A 16,745-nucleotide genomic window follows, 5' to 3' on the forward strand; every position below is an offset into this window, starting at 1 on the left:
TGCGTGCGTGCGTGCGTGCGTGCGTGCGTGCGTGCGTGCGTGCGCAGCCAGCCCACCACATGCCAGGCATGCCAGGCATGCCCCCCCCCCCGACACTCCCCATGAGTATGAAAACGTATCCCCTGAATCAATCGATAGCTACCCTCAGCTCCCAGCTCCATCTGCAGTTTCTATCCTCAATGGCCACCACTACTATTAGTTAAGTGTCCCGCCGCTTCCTGCTTAGAGGCTGGTCCCTGAGATTAAAGAGCAACACACACACACTTACTGGAGTCCTTTGCTCACAGGAGGGAGGGAGCACAGTGTGAAGATTGTTTATCCGGAGGAATCTCCTCAGTGCCAGTTTTACAAATATTACTCATTTCCACTCCAGGGCCACATGGGGGCTAACCTCAACTCTTATCCGTGTCAATGAATTTGCAACAAATCAACATCTTTGTGATGCTGTTCCTTTTTTTTTCTCCCCAAAAAGAAAACAATTACAGCCAGCTGGGATTTATTCAGAAAGCAGTTTGACACAAAATGTTTAAACATTCTGTAAAATGTAAATTAGATTATTAATCCATCAGTTAAAATTCAAGTCATTTTAGTGGTTGGTTAATTTTTTATGACTCAATTGTCAAGCAAAACGATGACATTTCCAACACATTTCTGCCTTTGTTTGTCTTGTACTTGATTGCGAATTAAATATCTTTGGGTTTTAGAGGGTTGGTTTGGCACAATCAGGCAACTGATTGTGACTGATTGGGATTCTTGCTTTGGCTCCAAATGTTTTTTATTCCTCCAAACATTGCAATGTGCTGCTCTGATTAATTACTGCAAGAAAACACATGATGTGATTGATCCATTCATTTCACCTGCTGAAATGAATCAGAAGTGTCAGCTATTATCAGCTACATTTGTGGATTGAATTAATCGCCTCACTTATCCAATACATGTTCCATTGGTATAGTGCCACTGCTCGGATTGACTAAAGGAATAGTTCAAACTTTTAGGAAATATGCTATCTCACTTCTTGTCAGATTGGATGAAAATAGTATTACTAGTGCTGAATGAGTTGGAACAAACACTTGACTGTGATTATTACTATTATTAATACATGATTCTCATTTACATACATTATAATGAACCCGGTGTTATTTTTCTGCGAGGATATATAACAAACAGAAGTCTGTAGAACAGATTTGTAGGCCAAGACCTCACTGCAGTAAAATATTAGTGTGTTACCCAGTCAGCTTCAGTTTCTGTTGGACTACACCTTCATGCGTACTGACATACATGAGAGGGATATATATCCTCTAATAAGAAGTTATTTCCTTAAAATGTCATCATTTTTTTCCTTAAGGCAAGGTGGGATGCCCTTAAAGAATTCTGCTGGAAATGCTGCTCTCTAAAACTGTGATAAACGTTTTTTTAAACAGTTATCTGCTCTTATTTAGTCTAAATAATTTGTAAACAATTTCAGTAATTGATAGTAAAATTATCATTAGTTTCAGCCCTACATAAATCCATAAGTTTCCTAATATTGTACAGACAGACATGCCTCAAGTAAGCCACGCTGTGTGAAAAGACAGGCTTTTTTAAGATTTCATATTAGAGTAACGCTTCCTTCTTTAGCCAACATTTGATATCTACGTGCTGTAAGCAAAGATGTGTTGCTGTTGTTTGTTTTTAACATTTGCTCACTTGGGCATTTTTCCAATTAAAATGTGTCCCTCATCGTCTCATGTCTCGCAGTGGGACTCAAAGTGCGAGTATCCGTTTCTCCAGGGCAAACACATGCTGCCTCTACTTTACTTGCTGTTACCCCTCCTCCGTTAAAACCCACACAATACACACACAGACACACACACACAACACACCACACGTGAACACTTTTATAAAAAGAAAAAGCCTCAAGAAGCATTCCCTGTACTCACATAATCGTGAATGCACACAGACTCATTTTACCTCTGCAAACATCCAGTGACTTGCAGTGCATGGATTAGCCCCCTAAAGCATTCCCTTTGAAACTCGGCAAGTAGGGATTTCTTTTTTTTTAGGTGATCACTGGCCTAAGCAGCTGTTACACGCAGGATTAGCAGGTTCTGCCATTCAGACAACATGCTCTGTTTAAACGGGCAGCGTGAGGAGAGCAGAGGAAGACAAGGAAGGGTGGGGGAGAGGTTATGACAGGTAGGAGATGAGACGAAATTGAAGAGAGAATAGGAGGTGCGAAAGACGTGAAAATAGGGGAAGAGACGATGAGGGAAGAGGAGTGAGACGTGGAGGAAGGATGAGAGCTGAATCGGGGTGTGTGAAGAGGGGAAGGAGAGGGGAAAAAGGCAAAGAGTGGGAATAAGTCAGAGATGCATGGAGAGAAAAGAAGAGGAGAGGCACACGCTCTAAGGTGTCCGGTGTGGCGGATTCAGACCTCTGCCAAGGCAGCAGCTTAAAAGGAGCTGACAATGACGATATTGTTTTGTGTCCTCCTCTGTTTTTAGCTCTTGTGTTCACTTCTATAAAATCCTCCTCCTCCTGCCTCTCTGTAAGTGTGTCATCCAGCCACCTTTGTAATTGTGATGGTACAAGGTGTTTGGAGAGAGGGAAGGTTGATGGGCTGATAACAGGCCTGGCTTTAGGGGTGGAGAGACATTTCCATGCCAAGCGAGCGCCTGCTTGACAATAGCATCTCACTTGGTCCCCGTGTGTCTCTCACCTCTCCTGCTACTACTCTCTCACACACCTCACATTGCACTTAGCTCTCCCTCCACATGTTCTCCCCTCCTCTCTTTTTTTGTGTCTTGTAAATGGAGAAACACATCAGGGATTCCTGTTGTTATGAGCTTCATCTCTCCTCTGCTGCTGTTTGTCGTTCCGTTCCCCCACCCCCCTCTGCCTCTTCCTTTTTTGTGTCTAGCAAGGTGTGCAACAGCGGCAGGCAGCTTTCTTAGTTTTCCTGTTTGATGCACCGTGGCACATTTCACTGGAACTAGCCAGCGCTTCCCGGGAGCAGAACTCATGCCTCGTGTCAGCGCTCCGTCGCCTTGCACTCCACCACTCTCACTCATTACCCTCTCTCCCCTGTGCGCCTCCTTCGCTTTCAGCCCATTCTGCTGGAAAGATACGGAAATTGTACATTCAGACGTTCACACATACTCACACTATCTCACATTTACAGACGCACGGAGCTGACAAGTGCAGCCTTTACAGTCACACGCCACACCATTTATTCAAGTTCTCAAAAAAAAAAAGACTTGTACAAGGTGTACACAAATAAAAACGAACACCCACACAAACTCACACAGTCATGTTCGGGCCCTTTATCCTTTCTTGGTCATCTGTTTACGGAGTGTGTTGCCCATTTGAGGGAGAATTTAATTGAAACTGAGGCTAATCTGATGATGGCACGGAGCGACGGAGCCCCCTCGGCTCTGCATCACCTCTAGTCAGTTTACACCTTGTAGTCCTTGTACTTAAAACCTTGCTACTTCATTTCATGCCTCATGGTTCAATACGGCGCTGCCCACTCATACATGTCACATTGATTGTTAATCCGACATTTGATATGCACCGCGCTGACTCAGTTCTGATTTCTTGTTTGTGTCCTCCCTCCTCCTCGTTTCTCTCTTCCCACCACTAAAATTGCTTTCCTTATCTTCCTCCAGGATGGATATTACTCCCACCGGCCGAAGGAGAAAAATAGAGTGGACAGCAACAACGAGAACTCTGTACCCAAAGACTTTGAAAATATAGACAATAGTAACTTTGGCGCGCGCTCGCAGCCCCACCGGCAGTCTGTGGGGGCCACCAGCAGCAAACAGCAGCGGGAGCATCTGCAGGAAAAAGCGCATGCCCAGCAGCAGGCCTGGCGGGACACCTCCCCGAGCCGAAACTCCAACGAGGTTCTGCCTGTAGGCCACCAGACGCTGGCGCTGGGAAACAACGCCTCCCACCATGGAGGTGTTGGGGGAGTGTCACAGCAACACTACCGTGCCTCACATGCCCAGCAGGCCGAGTCACAACACAGACATCAGTATCCGCACAGGAGGCAGGCAACCGCAGCGCCGCTGGAGGTGAACTATGATGAGCCGCCCAAGTGTGAGATCAGCGGGAAGGAAGCCATTTCAGCTCTATCCAGAGCCAAGAGCAAGGAGTGCCGGCAACAGATTGCAGAGGTGTACTGCAGACACAAGGAAGGGCAATTAATGCCCGAGAAGGTCACTCGCTACTGCCCTCTCGAGGGTGAGTCCATCATTTGAATTAGTTTGATTGATTATTTGATTTAATTTAATACAAATCGTTAGTATATGTGGTTTGGGCAGTCACTTTGTATTTTTCACACAAATCGTATGACAAAATGGGTCGATATCTATCGAGATTCCTAACACCTGAGGGCACCTGATTTTTGAGTTCCAAGGGGTTGGATGTGAACGCGTTTAGCGTGTAAAATCGGATACAACCTAAAGTATCTTGCTATGACATTTCATAATGTATAAATAAGCAAAGTTGCCTGGAATGAAAAAAGAAAATGGGGATTGATATGGTTTGGATCATTACCATACAAGTACCAAACCATTACCCTCCCAAGTACTCAGAATATAAATTGAGTTTATTCAATTTGATACTTTTTCGCCCTCTATTTCATGATCTTTGTTTGAACAATGCATTCAGTCGTGTAAAATTCCACCACAGAAATATGTGATATAACCATTTCCAAAACTTAGCTTTACTTTTAACCATTGAAAAATACAAAAGTAACCACTTTGGCAGAAAAGTTTTGGGTTATGTAAGACCCTATTGCTTAAGAATCTGGTAGAAAATGGCTTGTTAGTAGAAGTACAAGACCCTAGATTTTTTATATTTGATATTTTCCAAACGATTTTTGGCAGATGCCTTTACCAATATACAGACATGTTTTTTATGTTTTTTTCCAACACATTTTATAGAATATAAATTATCTACAGTTAATCTCCAATATTGGATTTGAAAACCAAAACCTTTCCACAGTTTATATCAAAATGTTGAGTTTCAGTTTCTTTTTCATAGCTCTATTTTGACGTCTTACAAACAAAATGTTGGTTCAGTTGACATCATTTTCTTATTTAGCTCAGTGGACGAAGAAACACTTAACACTGGGTTAGAGTTTCTGTTCAAGGCATTTCTTCTGAAACCCATTATGTACAGTATGTATGCACTCGTAATATTTTAAGATGTCCCAGTTGGGACACAGGAACCACCTGTAACAACTTCCTACTGTTGTGCTCCTCAAACATTTGGTCATCTCAAATCAATCATTTTTTCCTTGAGTTGATGATTCAGGCAGACTCACTAAAATAGAATCTCCTGGAAATGAATGCTGACAGGTTATCAATGTCCGCTCTTCATAAAGTTTGACATTGCATTGTGCTCTCATTATTTGCTCTTACTCTCTGCAGTAGTAAATAATTTTCAAAGAAAACATCTTATTCTTGTCAAAGGCAGCAAATGCCTTTTTTGCCAAAATATAATTAGTGGAGTAAATTGTTGGAGAAAATGGGGATGCTGCTTTTCTCTCAAGTTGGTTTCCAATTTTCATTTATTTTGTTGGGTTGGCCACAGTACAGAGATGATCTTCTTTTCTTCAAGCTGGCACACACAAACACACACACGTTGGCTTCCTTTTCTCTATGAAATGATGGACATCTGCAGTCCGGTTGTGGATCTGTAAACAGAATATGCTGCGGCTGCCGCCGTCGGTGGGCAGCTCGCATCAGCAACCATGTTGAAGTTAACAGAACACACACACACACACACGTACATTTACACACATGGGAGTGGACTGAATGCTGCGCGGACAGCAGGGAAGGAGGAGAAAGCTATTTAACATCCTGCCTGTTCTACTTCCCTCCCTCTCCCCTGTTTTTAGAGCCCGATGAGGCACCGTGACTTACCAACTTTTGTACATTTCTCAGAGCAGTAGTATTATTTCTGTGCCCAAACTACTGCCATCTCACACAGCAACGCATCATCCCACTCACACTGACAGTTTGATCAGAGGAGACAAAGAAATTGAAAAAGGTTTTTCCCTGGTGGCGGGCTGCAAAAACACGACAGCTAAATTAAATCACTTTCTTTCCTACTCTCGGCCTGCCTGCCTGCCAATGTGTTGTCTCTCTCTCTCTCCCCCTCCTCTGTTCCACATGCCAATTCAAGTCCTAACCTTGTTAGCAGAAAATTGTTCAATTTGGTTTGATCGGTATGCCGTCCTTGAGGCCTTGGCTAGATTAGCAATTGTGATAGCTCGGGTATTGGCGTCATTTAATACAGCAGGAACATGTTTAATCTATTTGCCTCCCATATGCTAACTTGGCTAATAGTAATGTGACTGCGCTGCTCCCGCAGGAGTGCTGGCTGGCAGTGACCTTTCAGCAATAGCTTCAACCTAATGGCCAACACATTTGTGTAAAGAATTTGTGACACACCTAAAGACAAACCATACTGTGAAGTTTACATCATGCCTTACGAGCTTTATAGCTTCTTTTACTGTTTCTCAGTGTCTTTGATTATTTTTATCCGCTGCTCTCAAAGCATCATTTCACACCACAACCGTCAGCTGTACGCAGCTTGATGCTCAGTTAGTAAAGCATTTAGCTGACAAAGAGCCACATATTTCGCTTGGCAGGTTGTTGTCGTCCAGCATCTTGTTGAGTGAAGGTGTTAACTGGAGATAGGAATGTTTTACACATGGAAACTGCCTGTCAAAAGACTGTATCCCGCAGGATACCGAAACCATTTAAAGGTTATCATGTAGCTGGTTAACTAGTTTGCCCTGTTTTTGCTGGATGTGTAAATACAAATAGGCAACTTTTTGCTAACGTTCTTAATTTCAATTCAAGAGGGGATAATATTTCAGTGTTCCTCCAAGTGGCCTTTATTTCAGCTTTACATATATAACGTACTTTATTGAATTTCCCCACTGCGGATCAATAAAAGTGTAACATATCTTTAAAGAAAAGGAAATTAAGTGTTTTATTATATTCTTAAAAATCAAACCCATGGATATGATTTATGTTTGCCGAGCTGGCTCTGCTGATGTTTCGATGTAGCAGACGCCATCCCCGAGACATTTCCAAATGCAATTTGGAACAAGCCCTTTGGGATAAAGCTCAGCTCTTGTTCTAACCTCTCATATGAGCAGTTAAGATGGAGGGTTGGTAAGAGCCCGAAGTTACACAAGATGATGGAGGAAGAGAGCGGGGTGATAGCAGATGAGGGAGAGGCAGTTTAAAAGATTGATGGCGATGGGAAGCATGATGAAGAGTGATGAGTTCAAGAAGAGGGCTTCTGAGTTTTTTTTCCTTTGGGAAAAAGGCCCGCAGTGCCTTCAGGTGCAGAAAAATACTACACGTCAAGCTCTTCTGCAGATAAACACACATGCTCGACAAAACTGACAGTAAAATGTAAGTTCTCTCTCTCACACACACAAACACACACACACACACACACACACACACACACACACACACACACACACACACACACACACACACAGCAGTGCTCATTAGTTCAGCTAGCTAGCATAGCACACACTCTCAAAGTGCTTTGTGAAACGACTGGCCAATTATCCGTGTGCAAAGCAAACCAGTGAACCTTCTTAGCTGGCCACCAATTACCGCTCAATCTGATACGGCTCACAGCAGATTTCCCCCATGAGCTGTCACACACACATAGACCTACACACACACACATGCAGAGAGAGAGAGAGAGAGAGAGAGAGAGAGAGAGAAAGAAGTGGGTAATAAGTATGAGTGACTGACAGGAGCCACAGCCAATTGGAGTCAAGGGAGCCTGTCATTAACCCAACCTTGTGGTCAACCTTTAAACAAAGCCATGTTGGACACCTGCCCTTACATTTGAATGAATGAGATTAGTTAAACAGTGGGGAAGAGGCCTTTTAGCCGGTCGCTGTCGACTCATAAAGAGCCGACATGTCTGACACTCGCCTTTAACATTTTGAGTAATTACAGGAGCCTCAGGGCCAGACTGGGAGAGGAGCCGGGAGGGGTAATTTGTTTCAATGTGCGCTCAGGGGAATAAACACCCATCACCTCAGAACTCCCTTACTGTAGCTTCATCTACTTCTTCAGCACTGCAGGCTCTTGGGAACTGAAGTCCCAAACTAAAGTAATTAATATACTTAAGGCACGTTCTGTAAACAAACATGTCTCATAAGCTGCATGCCCACATTTGCTGTAATAACTGAGGTTAAAAACAAACAATGTGTGTAATGTAACGTTGTGGGACTTGATCATGCAGAACTGCCTCGATAAACTTTTTCTTCTCAAGTTTTGAAGTGCAATTGTTTGTCTTAGTGCGGTCTAGGGTGGTACAAAACCGCACAATGGAGCTATGTGAGGTTACCAGCGGCTCTCCACAGATTGTTGGAATTGTTTAATTTGATAGTGGCTTGGCAGGCCGCGACCAGGGCGGTGTTTGCTTTGCATGGTTATTGTTGTCATTTGTGTGACATCCAAGGCATCTTCTATGAGTTTTGCCTGAGAGGAATGATGGCACATTGTCAAACAGTGCTCCACCCCGAAACCCCAGAGGAATCGTTTATAGGATTAAAAGGATCTGAATGAGGATAGTAGTTACAGTGTGTAAGGGTTGAAATTGTCATGGTTCAAGTTCAATCACTGAAGAAACACCGATAAGAGATTTTGTGGTCATGCTTTTTCCACAGTAGGGCTGAAAGAGCTGTCGGACTTTCTTTTACTAAGTTTGTTTTTTATATCTTGGTTGTCAACTTACTTGTGTTCCTTGTGCATGACATCTGATGTATTCTAAAGGATAGTTTGGTTTCTTTAAAGTGGATTTGTATGAAGTAGTTATCTATAGTCAGTTAGCTACCTGACTGTTGGCCTGCCTTACAAGCTCGTAGAAGCATACAGGAATACCAGCATGGAAATCAATATCAGATTTTAGGTACACTATTCTTTCCGAGGGTGCACTGAGGCAGTTAAAGCTATCTATGGTCTCTTTAAATCTACCAGATTCCACAAATATTTTACCTTGCGGTTGGTCTACCACTGCTTCAATTAGTTAGTTTTACAAACCAAACAATCAATGCAGCATAGAAAAGCAACCCTCTTGTTTGCAAAAAGCAAATGTTTTTATTTTTCAATAGAGTCTCGTTGCCTTGGTGAAAGCAAAGGTAAAAGATTCAGTTTGACAGGAAGGTAAAGCAGCAAAGATATTTGAAATATAGCCCAGTTCAAACTGATTTTGATCTATTTGTAAGTCAAACCGTTGCTAAAGTGAAACCGTTGCTACAGCCCCAGATCCAAACTATCCCTTTGAAAAGAAACACAAGTTATAAAATCACAGCCTGCTCAGTAAGTGTTTCTCAAACCATAATGGCTACATAATAGTCCTATATTATATCTTCAAAAGAGCATACATTTAGAAATATAGGCACTTCCCCAGTTCCGGCTGTGGCAGGAAAGACAATGTAAAATATCGACTTTATGTTCACTTGTTACATAGCAGTTAAGTAATATGAATATGCTAATCATACCACTCTGCTACTTACCGTGTTGCTGAGCAACCTTTTTTTGAAGCTATTTCCCTTATTGTTTATTGAAAGAATGACATTTTATTACTATATTCCTTATCCCTCATAGATATTTATAGGTGCTCCCCCATTGTACAGTAACATATGGCGCTGTTTGTGCAGCCTCTCATAGATAATCATGTAAATTACAGATTTGATTTGGCAATCAAACATGCAAACAACCCCTAGTTATATTACTGATGCAATGCTGTGTGAACATGTCGTTAATACAAGATGTATGTTCCCTGGTGTTGTTACATAAATGTTGTCTTATCTTACCTTACAGGTAAAGCCAATACTAATGTCCAGTGGGATGAAGACTCTGTGGAGATCTTTCCTATAAAACCAGTCAGAATAGCGTTTGTCCTGGTGGTCCACGGACGAGCCTCCCGCCAGTTTCAACGCCTCTTCAAAGCCATCTTCCACAGCTCGCACTACTACTACATACACGTGGATCAGGTGAGCACAGAGAGGGGACAAACATGATGTACCTGCAAATCAATCGTTTCATCAATGGAAGTTTGAATAGACTTCTAAACTTGGGGGTCGGTAAAAATTGCTTCATGTAAGAATTGATGTTCTAAGATTCTTAATCGTTTCCCAACTTACAAAAATCTAAATAACTTATAAATTGCTTCTGATGGACAGTAACCCTACACATCCAGTCAAAGTTGTGTCACATTGTGTGATTGGTTAAAAACATTGCACTAAATACAATTTTTACAGCGATAATTTGAGACATCCCACCAAATATCACTATTATAATAAATGCAACAGGCAGCATTTCTTTTTTCATTTAAACTGTAGTTTATGCATGTTAAATATGAATAAATGTAAGCTTTTTTGTGTTAGCATTACTACTATGAATTTATGATAGCTTATTTATATATAAAAACTATTTTCTTATACTCTGCTTTCATGGCATCATTTTCCATACTGCATTTACTAACAATAAGAGTAGATCATAAAATAAACTCCCTTATGTATAACACATTGTTATTCGATACAGGAGATACTGAAAGATTTACACTAATTACAATGTTCTTTGTTTGTCAATAACATCACTGTCTTGCTATCAGACATTAGATTAATTAGAGTGTTTTGTTCCAGCGCTCCAACTATCTGCATAGGCAGATTCAAGCCATGGCTGCCCATTATCCCAATGTGAGGGTGACACCCTGGCGCATGGCCACCATCTGGGGGGGGGCCAGTCTGCTGACCATGTACCTCCGCAGCATGGCCGACCTGCTGGCCATGAGGGACTGGAGCTGGGACTTCTTCATCAACCTCAGTGCTGCCGACTACCCCATCAGGTAACAGAGAGGTTTTTTACAGCAACTGGAGTTTAGTACAGGGTTGTAGTGGAGACCTGACTGAGGTTATTTATATATATTAGATTAGATTTTTTTATCCCAAATTGGATTTATTTTTATCAGAGCAACATGTAAATTGTCCATTACACATGAGTTAGACATTTAATAAAATAAGATAAAAGAGAATAGAAAAAAGATAAACAAACATAAACAGTAAATATATATATATCAACAGTAGAACAAATATATAAATGGATTTTCTAAGGAATACTCAATATAAAATATACAGAATAAGTAAGAATACTCTATATAATAGACCAATTAACAAAAGTTATATAGATAGGATACTATATACATTACAAAAGTGTGCAGAGTAGAAATTTTTTTTTAATTAAGGTTAAAATTGAGATGCAGTGAGGTAGTGTGAGTACAATATGTGCAAATGTTTCTGTTAAAGGTGGAGTCAAGAAAAGAAAAAGGAAACTATGAAACTGTGAGTTCTCTGCTAGCCTGACAGGAGAATGTTCCTGTTAGGAAATGAACTTAGGTGTAAGCAGTGTACAGTTATATCTGTGACAAAGGCACAACAATAGCAGAGCACTTTCAGCCAATATGCTAGCAGTAATTCAATACACACTGGTATGGGTTCCTGCGGTTAACTGTGAGCTTTAAATAAAGAGTCACTCCACACCAAACAGATCAATGAGGTAGAACCTCTGCTTCTCTCAAACACTATGCGTTCACAACTTCTCTTCGAATACCTGCTCCTTTGCTCACACTCCATTGAAAGGGTTACATGTTGAACTGATTAGAATTGAAACGCACGGGGTCAATACCTATCGACGCCCCAGGCCTGTTGTGTACTGTACGGTACTAAAGTCATCTCCACACCACTCCAAAACATCCCCTTAAAGAGGCTGTAAAATGTCATTAAAGCCACTAAGTGTACGTGACCTGGACATGAATTCATGGAAATGGCCTATTGGACGAGACATCTTGTGACAATTATTATTATTTCTTTTTTTTTGCGAGTTTATAGTCCTTTGGGGAGTTCAGGGTCTGCTGGGTTTTTGATGTAGCTCTGCAGCAGCCAATTAAAATCCTCCTATTAAGGGGAGAGTTATCTCTTCTGCGCAGCCAGATGTCAACCAGTTGAGTTTAGACAGGCTGTAATGGCCGCTGGGCAGAAAGAAGCTGGATCTGATGTCTCCACAGCTGGAGCGAGGATGCATGGGCAAATGTGGATTGTATTCAAAGATGGGTTCAGTCTTGTTATGTACGGATGTTTTCACATATACCGATGAAGTTCAGCATCTGTCTGTGTACATGTGTGCATATTTTATCCTGTCTGTATGCCTGTCCGTGCGTCTGTCAGCGCATGATTAAAGGTATTTGCGAGTGCATGCACCGAGACACTGTTTTCTTCCCGTGTTTTGCATCCTCATTTGCATGAGGGTGATGTTGTTGTGAAAAAGGCTGACAGTGAAGGTTTTAAGCCCCATCTGTTGGGAAACAGAACGATTGATAGAGGGAAAGACGGAGCCGAGAGACAGAAATGACAGGGAGAGACGAGGAAGCGAGAATAAGCAGTTATAGGAAAGGGGAACAAGAGGAAACCGCCTGTTTTAGATCCATGCAATTTAGAAATATGTAAATGCAAATCTTGTATCTTTGCTTAGCAAGTGCATTCAAAACCACAGCTAGATTTGACTGTCTATTTACTCATTTGAACTGTGGTCCTTTTAAGTGGCAGGCCTGGGTTCAGACCTCTGTTCGAGGGGGCTTCCTTCTCAAGTCTCCTCAAGCAAGAAACCCAAACCCACTCAGCTGTTTTGTCGCTGATAATCCTCTCTGATTTTCTTCGGAGACATTCCCCCTCGAGAATAAACACAGCATTACATTGTCATTATGAACTTACTATAGCACACTACTGCACGGAGGAAGAAGAACGTGTTGGAATAAGCAGATGCCTCAATCACACCTCAAGGTGCTGTGTCCAAAGTTTACATTTACACCGAGTTCTCTCCATGACTCTCTCTAGGTCGTCCTCAGACGAGCCCTCCATCGTCGCTTCCAGTCATCCCGGTTCATGACTCCAATGTCATAAAAAAAGAAAATATATCCTGAATGTTCATCAGTCTTTCCTTACAGGGTTAGAGTTTGGGTTAGTGTGCGCTAAGTGTTCCCTACAGTTTTATATTGCCATTAGAAATACATCTCAAGCAGGAAAGTCGTTCTATTATCTATGATCTTTTCTCCAGTCTCCATCAACAGAAACTGTAATTTTCCCTTGCAGACCTCGGGAGCCGCTGGTCTAACGCTTCGACCATCGATTTGTTTATTAGTATTATTGTATGACTTTGGTGAATCAGAACCAATACTTGAAAACACGGAAGTCACACAATAACCCAAACTATCTAACCGATCAAGGTAGCGGTAGACTAGCATGTTCTGGGAGGTAAGAACACAATATTAGTCAATGTAGTCTGCTGGCATTGAAAGGTCTGTATAAAAGAATGGCAAAGCCGGGAAAATATTGGTCTCTTTTGTAAATAAAGCTTACACCTAAACAGCTACTGATTTATTTGTAGTTGGCCAAAATAAGGCTTTGTTGCAGCCTTTTCCACAAGTATAAAGCTTTACTACTGTACTGCTACTCCCTTCTTACTCCAAACTGGCCGTCATTGACTGTAGGTAATACACTGACTTTGAAACACCGCAAAGTAAGACCAATGAGAACTCTCTTAAGAGCAGTTTAAGTATTTGTGGTCACATACTTTTCTTTTTTGACCAAACAGTAGGCACTAAAGGTGTGGGGGGGTGGCACGCTGCCCTGACTGCTGCTGTTGTTATCAGTGGGACTGGAGACATGGATTATTTCCCGTCTAATTCCCTGATAATGTCTGTCCTGCCGCATGGATGGCTCTCAAAAGGCAAACCCAGAGCCCCTCACACCAGCACAGGGGCTGAGTCTGCGGGGGGATATGCTGTGTGTGTGTGTGTGTGTGTGTGTGTGTGTGTGTGTGTGTGTGTGTGTGTGTGTGTGTGTGTGTGTGTGTGTGTGTGTGTGTGTGTGTGTGTGTGTGTGTGTGTGTGTGTGTGTGTGTGTGTGTGTGTGTGTGTGTGTGTGGCTTCGTGCCTACAAGCATTTGTGTGCCTCTGTGCCTGTACATTGTCTGTGTGGGAAGTAGAGACAGAGAAGCCTGAATGTGTCTGTGCGGCACATCATCAGTTAGGCTTTATGGCTCAGGACCTCCTAAGATAAGCCCCCCAGGCTGTGAAATTGCTCCTTGAAGAGAAAATGACATTAATATGTGCTTGTCCCTCCCCCCAATGATCCTCAAGCTTTTTACCAGAGCCTCGCTGCTCTTTTAACAATGCAAGCCAAGCCATCATGAAAAGCTCCACCACAGAAGAGATGTTAGCGCCATTGACTGTGGCGTAGCCCGCGGAGCCAAGCTTTTAGCCTGTCTGCCCCGTGTGAGAGCACGGGGACGGCTCTATAAAGGAAGAGCAGCATGGAGTCATTCATCAAAATCATAGATAGCACAATCTTTTGTATAATCCTAAATAGTTTTAACGGCGTGAAGGGGCTGAGGGTCTGATGCTGGGCAGCCGATGTCTGTGATTGTGACTCAAAAACGTGTTTTGCTTATTCACACTGATATTTGAACTTCACTGTGATGAGTTTGTTTGACCTGCCGAAGGTCTTGAATCTGAATTTGATGACATCACTTCTAGATTGGAGAGAGTCATGGTCCAGTATGCAACTTGTGCAAAGTCTGATGTGGAAAACGGAACATATAGTGACATACTATATGTAGTGAATTTTGGAAAAATGTAATATTTTCATTGAGGGAGATAAAATAAGCTTTACATTGCCAGACCCTAATGGCAAATGCCATTTATCATGTTCTTTCCACGGAGTGTTATCCACAGGCGCAGACTGGACAGGATTGGATAGACCTTAAATACAAGAGCAATGTAACATGTGGCTAAGTGATGAAAACATTTAAACAATATGAGTTATTTCACATTAAGTCCTTGTTCTTCCATTTCAGGACCAACAACCAGCTGGTGGCCTTCCTGTCCAAATACAGAGACATGAACTTCATCAAGTCCCACGGCAGGGACAACGCTAGGTGAGAAGCACATTTTTTAAACTTCATTTTAACACCCTAACCTTCCTCTTCACTCTGTGACTCTCTGGCCTGTCTGGTTCCCTCACACACAGCAGCACCTAAGCACCACGCCGTACTCCTGCCACATGGCGTGGTCACTGAATCATAATACAATTAGCTCCCATCTGTGGCTTCATTAATTAACCTTCTTGGTGGCGTGAGCTAGCGAGGTCATTGCCAGAGCGGCTTCTTCCTGCTGCCACCCTCTAATTCCTGCATCATCATAACACTGCGACAAACCAGTCATCGCTAAACACCGTGGGCAAAAAGAAACACCCAAAAAACACTTGAAAATCCAAAGATATATTTATTTTCAGCATGGATGCATGAGTCAGCGTGACTCAGCAGTTCCTTTTTCTATTTGCAGTCAACAGTATGTGAGTGCTGTTATGTTCCTGATTTTGTTTGGTTTAAACAACAATAATGATCTCAGTAATCAACCTCTATGTGCAAATGCGATTTTAGTTCCACCATAATTTTATTTGCACTATTTTATATATTCTTTCTTTTATGTAAGTATATTGACAACTAAAAACCCATCTGTTGTTCTTATATCTTGTCCAAACCTAACTCAAAAACAAAATTGAAGTGCTTAAAGGGGTTTAGCCCTTTTAAAACTAATGCACCAGCACTGACAGTGGTTTGGTTTATTTTAAGCTAATGTACCTCTGAAGAAAAACATGTTTTATTGAACTGATTGTTATCGTTTTGGATAAAAGCGTCAGCTAAATGAAATGTGATATTGTATGTTGCATGTTCGGAGTTAGCCTGGGGCCTAAAATAAGATTTCCATTGCCAACAGCTACACAGAAGCTTGTGTGCCGAAGACAATTATCTATTCTACTAAATCATCCAAAAAATAAAAAAGTATAATTCATAGACACAAAGATAAACAAAATGAGTAGAAGTGGGAGGGCTGAAGCATAGCTTATGGGAAGTAGCCTTCCCGTGAATCATCCTAATATAACATTGGCATTATTGTGTCATAAACGTATAGAAATTAAGGAGTACAAAGAAATAAATTGAAGTTAGGGAAAAATTAGTAAATGCATATATATGTATATGAAAACTAGATATAGGGTCATTTTCTGCACATGTCAATAGCATTTGACTATCTTTTTTGAAAAGAAAAATGCTATATATAAAAATATATATATGTACACATGTACTTGGCAAATAAATAATAATAATAATATATGCATATACACATTGTGGACACTTATTTTCAAGTGACTTTTTTTTACATTCATATGTTCACACAACATATACATAAGCACCATATGTTAAGGTGTATAAGTACACAAATGCACTCATATACACCAATGCAAATATTACAAGGCAATTTCCAGGTCTGAAATTATAATTCAACTGCATAAAGATGAAAATAAATAAGAAGGAAAAAATAAATAAAAAGTTATGTAAACAATATTAAATAAATAAACAAACTGAGAAGTTAATATTTCTAAAACAAATAATTGATTCTGGGAATACCCAATATTTGTTAGCTGGAGTAATCTGCAAATATTAATTTTTTTAATTTAGTTTTGAATTGTTGATGACAAGTAATACTTGAAAGGTCTGTGTTAAGTCCATTCTACGTTCTAACTCCGATTATGGATAAGCTGTGTGATTTGATGGTTGTTCTACAGGGCTTGCTACACAACCAGTTAGGATGCC

General features: G+C 41.3%; 1 protein-coding gene across 1 annotated transcript; it reads left to right on the plus strand.

Annotated features, from left to right (window-relative positions):
• The first annotated feature begins 1,539 nt into the window (after nucleotides 1-1,539).
• On the plus strand, nucleotides 1,540-15,033 carry LOC104962320 (xylosyltransferase 1-like). Its single transcript, XM_010790752.1, has 5 exons — nucleotides 1,540-1,548; nucleotides 3,648-4,224; nucleotides 9,861-10,033; nucleotides 10,685-10,887; nucleotides 14,949-15,033. Exons 1-5 carry the CDS (start codon nucleotides 1,540-1,542, stop codon nucleotides 15,031-15,033), a joined length of 1,047 nt encoding a protein of 348 aa, XP_010789054.1.
• Nucleotides 15,034-16,745: the final 1,712 nt, after the last annotated feature.

Source organism: Notothenia coriiceps, unplaced genomic scaffold (genome assembly GCF_000735185.1).
Source record: "Notothenia coriiceps isolate Sejong01 unplaced genomic scaffold, NC01 NC01_scaffold00034548, whole genome shotgun sequence".
NCBI classification, from domain to species: domain Eukaryota; kingdom Metazoa; phylum Chordata; class Actinopteri; order Perciformes; family Nototheniidae; genus Notothenia; species Notothenia coriiceps.